Below are 15602 nucleotides of genomic sequence, written 5' to 3'. Positions count from 1 at the left end.
CCAGGATCAGGCCCAAAGGAAAGACACGGGCCTCCATGCAGTGTTGCCCCGTCCGTCTGCTTTTGGGGGGGGAGCAAGTAGCTTTAACCCCCTCTACTCTCCATGCATGGGGCTGGGCAGCCCAGCCCTGGCATCTGTCGGAGCAGCCTCTGGGCTGCTCTAATTTACACTTGGCTCCCCATGGCCCCCGGAGACAAGGAGCCGCCACAGCACGGGGGACTTGGCCCGTGTCCCCTCCACGGGAGGCTGGAGCAGAGCGGGCCCTGGGCCCTCTCCCCAGTTCCACAGAGGACCCCTGCTTGGGAGGGGTGGCCATTCTGAGGGGGCTGTTTCCACCCACTGTCCCCACAAGGTCACTGACAGGCCCCTGGGGGGTCACTCCCCACACGCAGGGGCTGGCGGCTGTGTGGAGGTCAGTGCCTTCGGCGCCTGCCTACCATTGCTCCTGACATTCCCCCTGCTACAGCGGCTGGCCCTTCCCCTCTGCTCTGCCGCGGGGCTGAGGCAATGCTATTTCCTGGCCCGCTCGGGGTCACGCAGCCCTTGTGCAAGGGCAGGAGCGGGGCCAGCTGCCTGGAATCCCCACCAGCCCCTGACTGGTCCAGCGGCCTCAACCTGCAGCATCTGGGGCTGTCTGAATGCAACCAGAGCGGCGTGCTGGCTAACCTGGGGGCTGGGAGTCAGGACGCCTGGGCTCTACGGCCAAGGACAGGCAGGAGTCGGATCTCCTGCATTCACACCCGCCTCCCAGTGCTGGGCATAGGACCCAGGCGTCCTGGCTCCCCGTTCCCTGCTCTAACCGCTAGCTCACACTCTCAGGGCTGGGACCAGACCCCGAGGCCCCCCAGCCACACTCAATGTCATCGTTACCGCGCAAACAGCAGCTCTGAAAGGGGGCTCTGGCCAGGGGGCTAGTGGCTCCAACGCTGCCCAGTGAGGCACCCAAGGGCGGCAGGACAGCTCCGAGGCCACACGCTGCTGCTCTAGCTGCCCGCTAGGGAGCAGGGCTCTTCAGAGGAAGGGTTTTCTCCCGCTCAAGGACGTCTGTGAGAGGGAAGGGCCCGGGCTGAGCCCACAGAGGGTGGGTAGCAGAGGGCACCCCCCTGCCCCAGAACACATCGGCCTGCTGGGGCCCCTCCCGGAACTCGCTCCCTCGGCTCTGTGCTGCCAGCCCCCTGCTCCCAGCGCTGCTGCTGTGATGCCCCTGACCTCCGACCTGCAGCCCCCTGCTCCCCCCAGCCCCGCCGGTGCCCCTCACCCCCAACCTACAGCCCCCTGCTCCCCCCAGTCCTGCCGGTGCCCCTCACCCCCGACCTACAGCCCCCTGCTCCCCCCAGCCCTGCCGGTGCCCCTGACCCCCGACCTGCAGCCCCTGCTCCTCCCAGCCCTGCCGGCGCCCCTCACCCCCGACCTGCAGCCCCCTGCTCCCCCCAGCCCTGCCGGTGCCCCTCACCCCCGACCTGCAGCCCCCTGCTCCCCCCAGCCCTGCCGGTGCCCCTCACCCCCGATCTGCAGCCCCTGTTCCCACCAGCCCTGCCGGTGCCCCTCACCCCCAACCTCCAGCCCCGTTCCCCCCAGCCCTGCCGGTGCCCCTCACCCCCAACCTCCAGCCCGCTGTTCCCCCCAGCCCTGCCGGTGCCCCTCACCCCTGACCTGCAGCCCCCTGCTCCCCCCAGCCCTGCCGGTGCCCCTCACTCCCAACCTCCAGCCCCGTTCCCCCCAGCCCTGCCGGTGCCCCTCACTCCTGACCTGCAGCCCCTGCTACCCCAGCCCCAGACCTGCCGGTGCCCCACAATCCCAACCCACGGCCAGGGCTGGCCTTACCATGAGGTGAACAGAGGCGGCCGCCTCAGGTGCCAGACTGTGGGGGGGGGGGGGGGGGGGGGAGGGCGCCACTAGGGCCCAGACTGTAGAAAATTGTGTCTGCTGCGGGTGCAGATGTGTTCTCTCTGCTCTAGATGCAGAGACGGGGCAGTGCTGTGCTGTGCAGGAGGAAGGAGGGCACAAGAGACATAACAGGCAGGCAGGAGAAAAGGGGGCATGGGGGCGTCATTTGAGCCCCCAAAATGTTGTGGGCCGGCCCTGCCCACGTCCCCTCAGCTATGCCAGCCCTGCCTGACCACCCCATGACTCTGGCACGGTGAATGCGGGGGGAGCGGGGCTCCTGTTGCTTCGTCCCAGCAGCCCCGACAGCCTGGAGAGCCGCTGTTGGAAGCACCCTGGCCCTTCGCTGACCCTCCTCCCGGACTGGGTTAGATTTGGAAAAGCAACACCAAGGGGATCCAGTGCTCCCACCCCCCCACCAACGCCAGGGTCTGGGCAGCCTCAGCTGTCAGGGGGGGAGCTCAGCCCAGCTCCGGGGGAGCAGAGAGAGGAGATGGGAGGGGGATGGGCAGGCCCTTTGGTTTCACCATCTGGCTCCATCAGTGTGATTCCCCCCATTATACACCCCACCCCCATTTTCTACACCCTGCCCCAGTACAAGCATTCCTCCTCCCATACCTCTTCCCCCATGCACCCCCCTCCCCATGCATATACTCCTCCCTAATACACACACCCCTGCATGTCCCCTCTGCACCTCACCCCCTTCCCCCTTCTTAAGACACTTCCCCCACCCCCGCCCCCTCCTCCCCCACACACACACTCTGGAGAGCAGCAGGAAGGAATTCAGCCAAATCCAGGCTGCAAGGGCCTGGTTGAAATCAACCCCCTCCCCTTGGCTGCAGCTGCTTTAACCTCACCTGGACCTGATAAGAGCCATTAATTCGCTGGGAGCCCAAGAATGTGAGAGCCCCAAAGTCGTTTCCTCTCGGGGCACCGGTGGGCAGGCACAAATTTCCTGTTTTCCAGAGGTGACTGGGAAGCTGGGGGGGGCAGGCGGGCGGTCGTCCTGTTCCATTCGCCTTAGCAAAGAGGGAGAGCAACAGTAGCACCTAAAGGTCCTACGTACAGGTACTGCCCAGATCCCAACCAAACATGGCCCCTCTGGGCCGGGTGCTGCCCAGATCCCAACTGAGATCAGGGCCCCGTTGTGCCAAGCGCTGCCCAGATCCTGTCCGAGATCAGGGCCCTGTTGTGCCGGGTGCTGTGCAGACCCCAGAATAGGCAACTATGAAAAGTAGCTTTATGAGGGTGCCCATCAAGGCTGAGTGCTTGGGCAGCTGCCCAGGAGAGATTTCAGTGCTGCCCAGCTGATGAGCAGAGCGCCCATAGCCGGCAGCAGGTGTTTCTACGGGTGGTGCACATCCACACCTGCCTCAGTGCACAGAACACAATTTATTCCACACATAGATGGAACACTGGCGCCCATCACCATGGTAGCCGGGCATCAGGAACATGAACCTGTGACAACTCCAGGATGAGTGAACCCAGCTCTCTGGATGGAGTCCCATCCTGGTGCTACTAGCCTACGCTTCCTGTGCCTTGGCTGTGCTGTGGATTTCATGGTCCCCCGGGGCAGGCTGCTAAGGAGTGGATTACAATAGAGGGTGAGTCTCTTCGGGGAACCTTTCGAAATCAATCGATGCATCGATTAATTGGGCTTAAACTGCAGCAAGGGAGGTTTAGGTTGGACATTAGGAAAAAGTCCTAACTGGCAGGGTAGTCAAACACTGGAATAAATTGCCCAGGGAGGCTGTGGAATCCCCATCTCTGGAGATATTTAAGAGTAGGTTAGATAAATGTCTATCAGGGATGGTCTAGACAGTATTTGGTCCTGCCATGAGGGCAGGGGACTGGATTCGATGATCTCTCGAGGTCCCTTCCAGTCCTAATATTCTATGATTCTATCCCTCTGTCCTCTGGCACTGGGCAGCAGGGCGAAGTGCCCCAGGGCTGGGACACTACCTACGTCCCCTTGTCTGCAGCCGAAGGCTGTTTGACGTTTGCTTTTCCAGAGCTCAACTCTGGGCTGCATCCCTTGCTTCTCCCTCCCTGCAGACGGGGAGCAGAGCATGGCTGGAGGCACAGGGAACTCTCTGGGCAAGATCCCTGACAGATCCAGAGGGTCCAGGCTTTGCCACTGGCACACAACCCTTCCCAGATCCTCAGTGACCTCCGGTGGCAAAGAATTACCACCCCCGACAGCCTTCCAAGTTCCTAGGAGCAGGGAACAGGCCAGGCCTGGATGAGCCAGGTAATGCTGGGGGCAGAGGCAAAGTTTTGTTTTAAACTGACTCGTGATTTGTGGGTGCCCCAGTGGAGAACCCCCTCAAAAGGGCCTATGTGAAAACTAACCCCTTTCAAACAGCATCCCACAAAAGAGGCACCCTAAAATCACAGGCTGCTTTTGAAAATCTCAGCCCATCGCGAACTCCCCAAAAGCCAATGCTGCTGCTCCATCAACTCCAGCTCCACCGGAAAGCTTACAAGTCTCCACACAGGCAGAGAGACCGTGATGTCTTCGGGTACCCAGAAATCAGTGGCCACCCTTGGACGGTAGCCTAAAAACCCAGGACTAGAGACACATTCCTGATCCCCTGGGTGTTCGACGCTGTCAAGCCCTGCCCAGTGCCCGTAGGGAATTGTAGCCGAGTGCTCCCGCGAGAACCAGGACAGCTCCCCAGACAGGGCCAGCCCCAACATATCTGAGGTTGCATGCACACTACCGCCGCAGAGCAGAAATGAACCAATCCATTGCAGTATATTTTCTGCAAGTGATTTGGAAAGGAACCCGTTTTACTTCCAAACAACGCCCCTCACTTCCGCAAAGGACCGTTCGTTGCTGCAGGGATTCAAGGACTCAGAAACATTCAGACTTCGAGCGACGCTTGCGTATGAAGCTGTACACGTATGTGAAAAGCACCATGCTCCGTCCCCGGACCTACAGCTTTGTCCGAGCACAACGGCAAAGATGGATTTGTGTAGCCGTACCCTGGGCAAGCCATCTCACTGAGCGGCTCAACCACGGAGCCCCAGGGCTTACGCCAGCTGTGTCCCTCTGCCAGTGCTGGGAGTCAATCCAGCACTCTGTGAATTGTGTCTTCGCCGACACCTGCCCAAAGAAGGGGAAGTCGGACCAGTTGGGAATACGGGGCCTTTCGCTCTCACTTTGCACGGGTGAGAATGACCGGGACAGATGCTCTGCCTCTTCAGATCTGTCAGGGGCAATCTACTTGAAAGAGATCTGGAACTGAAATGCAGGCTGCCAAATGAGAGGTGCCTTTTTATAGCCCCATCCAGGGAAGGATCTCAAAGGACTTTTAACTCATAACTACAGTGGGGCAAATAATTGATTTTTAGGGTACAGTTGCAAAAAGATCAAGTTCCAGTTCAAAAGCAGAAATGTGAATGTCTCCTCCGCCTCTCAGGTGAGCACCCTAACTACTGGACAATACTACCACCCTCTCCACCGCTGGCCAAAATTGAAATAAGCTACGCAATCTGCATAGCACAAATTGCCTAGCTTATTTCGAGCTAAGAGTGCAGTGTCGACGCACCCTGGGAGACCAGAAGTCCAGCTCCGGCAGGTAGCCTGCCTCTGGGCATTGCAGGCTGGACACGGATCCCCCTCGAAGAGCCCACTTTCGGCTGTCTCAAATTGGGGCTAGCCCACACGCCACCCCCAAACCCGAACCACAGTGACATTCCTGACCCAGGTGCCATGCTCAGACAAACCCTGCCCTAGAGCATGATGGGAATTATAGCAGAGTGTCTCCTGGCCACAGCCAGCTCCAGGCAAGAGCTGGGGAGGGGCAGAGATGAGCCACCAAGGCCGTGACCTCTACTGGAGATTTTCAGTGGCCCAAGCACGGGGACCTCTGCCACCTTTTTCTACTAGGGACTCCACAGACTCAGAGAGTTGCTCTAGATAGACCTAAATCAACATGGCTGGCTCAGGGGCCCGAAAACAGGGTACAGAGCCTCCGGGCTGGAGGCTGCCTTGAGTCTAGCCCAGGCTTGGTTTCTGGGGAGAGCGCTTCCTTCGCCCTGTGAGAGGAGCTTGGTGGGTCTCAGCCCACGGAGCACGTTAATAAGCCACCCGTGTCCAGGAGTAACTGCCAGCCTCAGCAGAGGGCACGAAGGGGACAGGCTGGGGAGGCTGAATCTCATCCCCAGGCAATGGCAGGCAGCACGGGGCCCTGATGAATTTGGAGCCCAGGTGTCTGGGGCCCATGGAGAGCCGCTGACTGACCAGTTGTGACTGGCTCTGCAGGCACCAAGTCTCCCACCGACTGCAAAGAGCTGCTCTAAGCCATCTCCCCTGCACCCCGGGTGGGGGAGCTCCGAGAGTCCCTTGCTTCTGCTCCAATATAAAACTATGGGGGGGAACGGAGAAACCACCAGACACCCATGGGGTGCCATCAAAACCTCCCCAGGGAAAGGCCCGTAGGAGATGTTTATTTGCCAGCATCACTTTCAGCCCCCCGAGATCTTCTCCCTTAAAGGTCTGATTCGGACTCGCTGCTTGGAACGTGCTCCCTACAGAAATCAGATCAGAACGAGAGTGAGATCTCTGCCCCCGGGTGATGCAGAGCCTGTCCACATGGGAAGAGAACATGAATCCCGCCCAGAGACCTGGCTCAAGCGGGTCCAAGGACAAGAGGGGCAGCCAGGAGAGCCCACAGCGTGATCCAGGCATGGAACACATGGCGGTTGGGCAAAAGGTGGGCGCCCCAGCTTGGAGGTAGCATGGTTCCCCTGTGGGCTTAAGACAAGATGGAAGAGACAGCACTTGGTGACTTGAAGGCGACGTGTGATAGCTGCTAGCTGATAGCTGCTACTTCCTTGCGCCTCTGATTCCTGCCTGTGTCAAACACTGCACCAGGCTCCCAGCTGCCTGCCCACCTGTTCCTCGCCTGCTTTCACTGTCCCCAGGCAGCAGGTCTGTATTCCTAACCCCCCCCAGCCTGGCCTACGAGCCCCCCACCAGATCAGGTCCCTGCATGTTGCTGATCCCCTCCTTTTGCTTGTTCTGGGCTTCCTCGGCCACTCACTCCTGCTCAGGGTTCAGCGCCAGCTGCCTCTCCCACTCGGCCTCGATCACCCGGTACAACTCCATGGTGGCTTTGGCGTCTTCCACCGAGGAGTGGCCGTTTTTACCGATCTGTGGAGAAGAACGGAAGAGAGAGGTAACCCGTGAAGGAATGTTAGAATAAGTGACGTTGGCCAGTGTGACCACCCAATACCAGCGATCCTTGCTCGCGGCTTTCCCAGGTGAGCAGAGCCCCAGAAAGCAGGCAGCTTGTGACCAGATTAGCCCCATTGCACAGACAGGGAAACTGAGTTCCGGACAGGGGACACGAGCTGCCCAAGGTCACCAATGGTAGAGCTGGGAATAGAACCCAGATCACCTGAGCCCCAGTCGGGTGCTCTATCCACTACACCGCACTGCAAGCAACTTCTGGGAAAGGAAAGGCCTCACCTCGCTCACTAGTGACACCTGCTGGCCAGCCAGGGGATAGCACCTAATTCTTCTATGCAGGAACCAAATCCTCCTTGGTTTCTGGAAGGAGCTTCTCCTTGAAGCAGGAGCTCAGCTCTAGAGCGACCCCTGGTGGCTGGTGCTGGGAGCCAGGGAGGCTTTCAGGATGGGCAGATGGCCAGACACAGCACAGGCAGCAGGAAGCGAGAAGACATGGGCATGGGCCAAGATTTCCAGGACTGCCTGCATTGGCCCAGGCACTAGTAAGCACAGCGTGGCTGGTGCCTGGGGACCTGTCCCAGACGCAGAAGTACCTGGATGTCTTTGTGCAGTAGCTGCTTGGTGAGGCGTTTCAGCGAGGCCGACTCGTACTCCGGGAACCCGGCCTTGCGGTTCAGCAGGGGGATTTTGGACGTGTCCCTAGTCACTGATTTTGGGTGGAAATACTTAAGCGCCTTGAAGTCGTTGTGGATGGCATGGCCGACCACGATCTTCCCTGTCAGGATCTTCAGGATCTGCAAGGGAAGGAGAGCAGCTCAGGATCTGGGAATGCTAGAGAACGGTGCTCAGGCAACAATGCATGCACTAAGGCTATGTAACCGGGGCCAGCGCTGAGGGGAAAGCACCCTCTACCGAGTCACCCATGCTGCTCCCTGTAGCCCAGTGCCACATGGGTGCTTTGGGATCAGTAGTGACTGCAAGGAACAGCACCTGCTAAGAACATAAACCTAAGAAGGGCCAAACGGGGTGAGATCAAAGGTCCATCTAGATCCTACCCATCGCCTAATCCCAGTTTCTGACAAACAGTCTAGCAACACCATTCCTACCCAACCTGGCTAATAAGTATTGATGGATCCATCCCCCCAGGAATCTATCTAGCTATTTCTGAACCAGGTTAAAGTCCTGACCTTCACGACATCCTGTGGCAAGGAGTTCCACAGGTTGACTGTGCGTTGTGTGAAGAATTATTTCCTTGTGTTTGTTTTAAACCTGCTGACTATTAATTTCATTTGATGACCCCTAGTTCTTGTGTTATAGGAGCAAGTTTTACTTATTTACTTTCTCCACCACACCAGTTGTGACTTTATAGACCTCTATCATATTCCCTCTTAGTTGACTCTTTTCCAAGCTGGAAAGTCCCAGTTTTATTAATCTTTCCTCATATGACAGCCTTTCTATGCCCCACAGTATTTTTGTTGCCCTTTTCATAATGTTTTCCAGTACCAGGATATCTTTTTTTAGATCAGACGACCACGTCTGTATTTAAGATGTGGGCAAACCATGGATTTATACAGAGGCAATAAGATATTCTTTGTCTTATTCTCAATCCCTTTTTTTGATTCCCAACATTCCAACATTCCGTTTGCTTTTTTGACTGCCGCTGCGCTTTTTTGACGGCCGCTGCACATGGACTGGATGTTTTCAGAGAACTCTCCACAGTGACTCCAAGATCTCTCTTGAGTGGTTGTAGCTAAATTAGTCCCCATCATTCTATACGTATAGTTGGGATTATGGTTTCCAATGTCCCTTACTTTGCATTTATCAACATTATAATTCATCTGCCATTTTGTTTGCCCCATCACCTAGTTTTGGTGAGATCCTTTTGAAGCTCTTCACCGTCTGCTTTGGTCTTAAGTCTCTTCAGCAGTTTTGTATCATCTGCAAATTTTACTACTTGATTACCCGTTTCTCTTACTGGGTAATCCATATCACTCCCTAGCACTGGGCCAGCATCAGCTCAGAGAGGAGAGTGTCGCCTACAGAGTCACCCACACTGCTTCCCGAATCCCCCCCAAGATCTCCTCTGCTCTCTGGTGCCAGCAGGGACCACACCTGAACCAGTGTTGTCTGCAAGCTCGGCTTGTCTGCTCTAAATTAGAGAAGATTGCCTATCTCCTAGAACTGGAAGGGACCTTGAAAGGTCATCAAGTCCAGTCCCCTACCCTCATAGCAGGACCAAGTACCATCCCTGACCTTTTTTTTTTTTTTTTTTTTGCCCTAAATGGCCTCCACAAGGATTGAACTCACAACACTGGGTTTAGCAGACCAATGCTCAAACCACTGAGCTATCCCTCTGAGCTTCATTCTAAGTGGCATCTCTCTGCACAGTTCCATGAGGTGCCAAAAAGCCACCAAGAGCCAGACGCATAGAGTTGACACTGGGAAAACCCACCACCTACCACTGAATTAGACATAACTGTTAGTATGGGGGCAACAAAAAAATAAAGGCATCCTCACCCTCAAAGAGAGGTTGGAGCGCCCTCTAGTGGGCAGCCAACAAAATAGGTTAGCCACAGACAGCAGCTTTGAGTCAGGGACCAAGTCTGAGCAGGACTCAGCATGGCTAGCATAGCGGTGTGGGTATAGTCCGGCACTAGCTCAGCCTGGATTCAAAAAACCTCTAGTGTAGCTGCAGCCTCAATGAAGGGCCTGTTCTTCAGACACCCGCACCTCCCAAGTGGTTTGTCTCTTTGGCTAATTACGGCAGCGGTTCTCCAAACTTTTTGGCCGGTGGACCACCTGGCTAAATGTAAACCTTTCCGCGGACCCCCAGTTACTAATGGAAACTCACCATCAAGTACATAATTACACCTGAGCCATTTTGCTAGTGCTTCAGCTAGGGAGAACAGTTTAATTTCAATGATTAGGCAGATTACGCGTTTTAACTTTCTCGTGTTAGTTTATCGTACTTCACTTTCAATAAAGTAAAATCGGAGGTCCAACACGAAAGGTTTCAATGTTTTCTTTATTTATAGCAGGGGTGGGGAACCTTTTTTGGCGCAGGGGCCACTGACCACAGAAAAATCAGTTGGGGACCACACATGTGAGAAGCAACAAAACTCCTCCAAAAACCCCCAACCCTCACTGATGTGGCCCCCAACTGAGACATCTCACTCCTCTGGTGCTCCAGTCCTATGGGGCGAGGGGAAGGGACAGGGAGGACTGAGGTTCTGGACTTCCCATAGGCCAGATTTATTTTGCTGGGGTTGCGGAGTTAGTGGATTTTATAGACTCCCTTAGTCTCTGGAGTGGGGACAAAAATGAGAGGTTCAGGGTGCGGAACAAGGCTGCCAGCAAGTGGGATAGGGATGGGGATGCATGATCTGGGAGGAAGGTGGGGTGCAGGAGAGGGAGAGGTTGCGAAGTCTGGGTGGGAGGTGGGGTGCAGAAGCAGGCTGGGAGTAGGGTGTCTGGCCAGGGGGAAGGAGCAGGAGCAAGGAAGGTGCAGTTTGAGTCCAGGAGGGAGGGTGCAGGAGCAACGGTGGATGTATGAACCAGGTGCAGGTAGGTGTCTGGCCTGGGGAGAGGATGCAGGAGCAAGGGAGGGCATAAGAGCAAGCTAAGGGTATGTGATCTCGGTGAGGGGAGGAGAGTGAGGGAGAAGGATTGGGGTACAGGGGTCTGGGCATGAGGGGGGAAGTTTACCTGGCTTCCTGCCCCCTTGCAGTGGGGAAAATCTCTGGACAGCATACTGCTGTTCCCCCAGCGGGGTGGGGAGGGAGCTCAGCCTCTCCTCCCCCAAGCAGTGGGGAGCCCGCAGCCATGAGTCTGCAGCACCCCCTCCCCGCTCAGAAGGCACACAAGGGAAGGGGGAGAGAAGGGGAAGAAAGCCCCGATCTTCCCCACCAGACCCGGCTCGCGGAGAATGGCAGAGCATGGAGTGGGGAGGGGTGGAGGGAGAATGGCAGTACATAGATCTTACCTACGGAGCTCTAAGGCACTGAGGTCCGGGAGCAGCTCCACCGGCTTTTGCCTTGGACCCCTCTCAGCCCGTCTTCCCTCCTATCCCTTCCACTGCTGCACCCTTGGCCAGTCTCCCAAAGGCCAATGACCCTGCTGCTCTTTGCAGCTTTCTCAGAGGGCCTAAGGGGGTTGGAAACTCTCTCCCTCACCCATGTTACACAGGCCAGGGCTCAGAGCTTGTTTCAAACCAAGCCCCCGGTTTAACTTTGCTCCAGGGCAGCCCCTCAGCAGCAACTGTTCCCAGCAGCCGCTGTAACAAAGAGCAAGCAGCCTGGAGAAGGAGGAAGATGAGGCACAGCCGGACCGGGGGCCCCGTACTCCAGAGGCAGTCCCGTGGGGGGAGGGAAGAGGCTGTGCGGTGCATGGTGGTGGGGTAGTGGGTGGCGCCGTGCACCACAATGGACCTTGGGGAATGCGGTGTGAGCCATAGATGGCAATGAGGGGCCGTTGGTGGGGGTGGGCTGCCAGGCCCGATCCGGCAGGGAGAGCGAGCAGCCAGGCCCTGGCCCACAGTGTGGCGATTAGAGTGACACCATTTTGGGGGCATCCTTCCTGTGGACCACCTGTAAGGCAGCTGTGGACCACTAATGGTCTGCGGACTGCACTTTGAGAGCCAGTGAATTACGGTAACGCCTAGAGGTCCCAGCAGAGCTCAGGGCTCATCGACCTGAGGAGAGGAACAGGAAGGTGTTGCGTGATGGAGACATAAAGGGTTGCCCAAGGACCATCAGGGTGGGGACTTAAGGCACCAGGAACCTTCACCCTCACACTGACCCTAGAGAGCGCCCCATACTGAGTCAAGCACATCACTCCTGGCAGCTCGAGGCTCTTTGCCATGGCACAGGCTGAGAGCAGAAAGCGCCCCCAACTGAATCCCTGCAAGCCAATCTGATGCCTGATGCTTACCTCTTTCTGGGCCATTTTGAAAGGGGTGGCGTTCTTCATGTGGTGCTTTCTGATACCGCTCCACCGGGTCCGGTAGTCCGTAATGGGGTCGACAGGCATAATGTACTTGTCATACACCACGTCACCATGGTAACTGACAATGCTACACCTGGCCAGGTCACTGCACCTTCCGCCAGGGCCCGTGCCCACCATCTCACAGTCCATGGCCACCACTTTGCTGGGCTTGCCCGGCCCGGACACCGAGGACAAGCCACTGTCATACTCGCTCAGCAAGCTGGCTTTCTGCACGTCAGCAAAGGGCTGGGTGCTGTGGTTCCCTGGGGGCCCACTGGCCACAGTTGATCTACACGACACCTTCTTCACCCCCAGAGGAAAACAAGGCATATGGGAGCCAGAGTCTGTGGTGGCGCTGGGCTGGCCAAAATGACAATGGTTATTTGTCATGAAGGGTTTGGGCTGATGGGAAAACCCATCTGTCTGGAAAGAATTCTGATCGGTCCCTACTCTGTCGTTGGCAAGCCACTTCTTCTTAGTCCTCTCCCAGTAGTTGGAGTCTTGATGGGAGACCTGGCCTTTAGGGGGACGATGCTGCGGGGGCGGCAGCTGCTTCTGCTTCAGAAAACCCCTCCTCTCCAGGAAGCGGCGCCGTTTCACAAAGCGCTGGTGTTTCTGGCTGCTTTCGGTCCCCCTCTTGGGAGCCTGCTGGAGGCCCACATCCAGGTTTATGATCAAATCTGACATGGTGGGTTCCGGAGGAAGGCAGCAAACATGAGAAGGGACGACGAAGAAGGGTCCTGGGTCTCTTCCACCCGTCAAGCAGCCGGCTCCATACACGCTGCTCAATAGAGTCTTGAGCCCTCACCTGAAACAGGAAATTAAGAATATTTCCACTTCTTATTAGAGGAATTCACGTTGACAGAGGAATCTCGTGCTTAAACGCGCTCCGCATTCGCATCATTCCACTCCCCAGTGAAATGCACCTGCTCAAGTGACAGCTATTGGCATGACCACACTACATCACAGATCAGGCCAGGAAGTACAGAAAAATCCTGTATACGGCTGAAAGTACAAGGAGCACTGAGGTTCAGGACTCTGGCCATCAGACCAACAATTATAGGAATGATCAAGGTTTCCATTTTATGTCTCATCTGGAAATCAACACCTGCAGACGAATAGCACATGGACCCCTGGATTTTGGGTAGTGGCAACACCTAGTAGATATCTGACCACACTGCATGGAACCCACTAGGTTTGTCTTGCAGGCAGTGTGAAACTGACTCACTCCTGCTCAGCCTGTGATCTTCTAAGATCAGTTTGTGACACTATGGCTGCGGCTACAGCCACATTTGATGGCTCATTATGCAGTTTATCAACCAACAAATAATGAAAGTATCATCTTTGGGGCTTACTTCAATTCCTCATTTTTGTGTGTGGAAAATAGCCAAAAATGTAGGGTTCAGGAGCATAAATGGTGTATGTAAAAGACCAAAGGTCCAATGTGTGTAGAACAAGGCACAGCATTTCTTTCACTCCTTCAACACACTCCATTTTAATCTGGACTGAACCTTCCAGTGAAGTGCTGGAGACACAAACAAACCAACTTTGTGCTGGTGCCTGAGAAACCGAGAGTGAAAGAGCCCAAACGATGAAAGGTAACTGGGATTTTCAAAACTCTTCCTGGATAAAAAGCCTCAGTTGTAGCAGAGCAAAGGGGACTAGAAATGGTAGTTTTTGTCTTGGCAGCAGCCCATTACAGGTAAGAAGCACGTGTGTGGCAGAGGTCTATGGCACTTCCAACTAGGGATGTAAAATCCCCTGTAATTGGTTAGCCGTTTAAACATGAAGTTTAACTGGTTAACCAATTAAAGGGGGGTGCGCTTCAGCTCTTTTGGGCTGGAGTGCCCTGCTCCCCGCTGTGGACCAGGCTGGAGCAGCCCCGGCCCGCAGTCCCCCTTGGTCACCATCTGCTCTGGACACCCCCACTGACAGTTAGGTGCTTCAATAATGCTTCCCCCACTGTTCAAAACTCTCTGCTAATGCCTGGTCTAGTCTCTCTCTGGCTCTGATACTCAACACCCATGACTGGGCGCCTTCCAGTTAGGCATTAAGCGACAGCACCGACATCTGTCGTGTTTGTTCTCTCATCCTCTCCCTAGGGGAGGCGCAGGTGCCGTTAAGTGTCGTGTTCTTTGGGGTTTGTTTCTTTTTTTAAACAATACATTGCGCTGGCCCCCTCCTCTTGCTCAGCCCCTCGCCCAGGAACCCGTGACCTCTTCAGTGCCACATCTCCTCCAAGAGATCACCCATCCTCCTCATTGTCTCACATCGAATGATCTTTCCCAACACCGACTTCCACCTGCCCCCCTGCTTTCCTCTCCCCCACTGAGCCCCCCTTACCCGCCCCCATCATCGATCAGCCCCAATCCCTACCCACTGCTCCCCCATCACTTAACGATGCCTCCACCCCTGCCTAACGCCGCCTTCCCTCACTGACCTCTTCTATCCCAACGCTTCCTCCCCGCACTGATCCCCAACCCAACATCCCCGCCCCCACTGACACCCATCACCCCGGCACCGCCTCCCGCACTAATCTCCTACCCCACCCCCACCTGCTCCCGCTCTCCTCCGTACCCCACTGACCCCCCAACCTCCGCCCCACAGATCCGCCCTCCGTGCCCCACTGATCCCCCAACCTCCACCCCACAGATCCGCCCTCCGTGCCCCACTGATCCCCCAGCCTCCACCCCACAGATCCGCCCTCCGTGCCCCACTGATCCCCCAACCTCCACCCCACAGATCCGCCCTCCGAGCCCCACTGATCCCCCAACCTCTGCCCCACAGATCGGCCCTCCGAGCCCCACTGATCCCCCAAACTGCGCCCCACAGATCCGCCCTCCGTGCCCCACTGATCCCCCAAACTGCGCCCCACAGATCCGCCCTCCATGCCCCACTGACCCCCCAACCTCCACCCCACAGATCCACCCTCCGTGCCCCACTGATCCCCCAAACTCCGCCCCACAGATCCGCCCTCCGAGCCCCACTGACCCCCCAACCTCCACCCCACAGATCCGCCCTCCGTGCCCCACTGACCCCCCAACCTCCACCCCACAGATCCGCCCTCCGTGCCCCACTGACCCCCCAACCTCCACCCCACAGATCCGCCCTCCGTGCCCCACTGACCCCCCAACCTCCACCCCACAGATCCGCCCTCCGTGCCCCACTGACCCCCCAACCTCCGCCCCACAGATCCGCCCTCCGTGCCCCACTGATCCCCCAACCTCCACCCCACAGATCCGCCCTCCGAGCCCCACTGATCCCCCAACCTCCGCCCCACAGATCCGCCCTCCGAGCCCCACTGATCCCCCAAACTGCGCCCCACAGATCCTCGCCCCACTCACCTCCCCACAACCCCACTGACCCCCCCCCCCCCGATCCCCCTCACCCTCTCGCCTTGGGCAGAGCAGCCAGGCGGCCCACCGGAAGCGGAAGTGCGAACGACCCCGCCGTTCGGGGTAAGCGGGGGGGAGGGGGAGGGTGGTTTCCACAAGGAAAGCCAGGAAGGCGCAAGGGGCCGCGGAATGGCGTGCGC

General features: G+C 57.1%; 1 protein-coding gene across 3 annotated transcripts; it reads right to left on the bottom strand.

Annotated features, from left to right (window-relative positions):
• Positions 1-6297: 6297 nt before the first annotated feature.
• On the bottom strand, positions 6298-15590 carry ISG20L2 (interferon stimulated exonuclease gene 20 like 2). Of its 3 annotated transcripts, none has more exons than XM_075907522.2 (5): positions 15456-15590; positions 12014-12875; positions 7678-7878; positions 6936-7045; positions 6298-6420 (listed from the first exon to the last, which is right to left on the bottom strand). In XM_075907522.2, the coding sequence occupies exons 2-5, from the start codon at positions 12752-12754 to the stop codon at positions 6381-6383; spliced, it is 1092 nt and encodes a 363-aa protein (XP_075763637.1). In that variant the 5' UTR covers positions 12755-12875; positions 15456-15590; the 3' UTR covers positions 6298-6380. The 3 variants fall into 3 exon arrangements, with proteins under 3 accessions (XP_075763637.1, XP_075763638.1, XP_089628706.1); XM_075907523.2 differs by having other exon boundaries at positions 15464-15583; XM_089772580.1 differs by lacking the exon at positions 6298-6420 and having other exon boundaries at positions 6932-7045.
• Between the last annotated feature and the right edge of the window lie 12 nt (positions 15591-15602).

The sequence above is a fragment of the Pelodiscus sinensis genome, chromosome 22 (genome assembly GCF_052426305.1).
Source record: "Pelodiscus sinensis isolate ZL-2025 chromosome 22, ASM5242630v1, whole genome shotgun sequence".
Classification (NCBI taxonomy): Eukaryota; Metazoa; Chordata; order Testudines; family Trionychidae; genus Pelodiscus; species Pelodiscus sinensis.
The sequence above is the reverse complement of the archived record's forward strand: the minus strand, read 5'-3'. Positions and strand labels throughout refer to the sequence as shown.

Bases quoted from the DNA above. Each gene is read 5' to 3' on its own strand.
- ISG20L2 (XM_075907522.2), bottom strand. From the start codon at position 12,754: ATGTCAGATTTGATCATAAACCTGGATGTGGGCCTCCAGCAGGCTCCC. The intron at 7,046-7,677 runs GTACTTCTGCGT...TCTTCTCCACAG, and splicing joins TACTGCACAAAGACATCCAG to ATCGGTAAAAACGGCCACTC. The intron at 6,421-6,935 runs GTGAGTGGCCGA...TGATTTCTGTAG, and splicing joins GCGCTGAACCCTGAGCAGGA to GGAGCACGTTCCAAGCAGCG.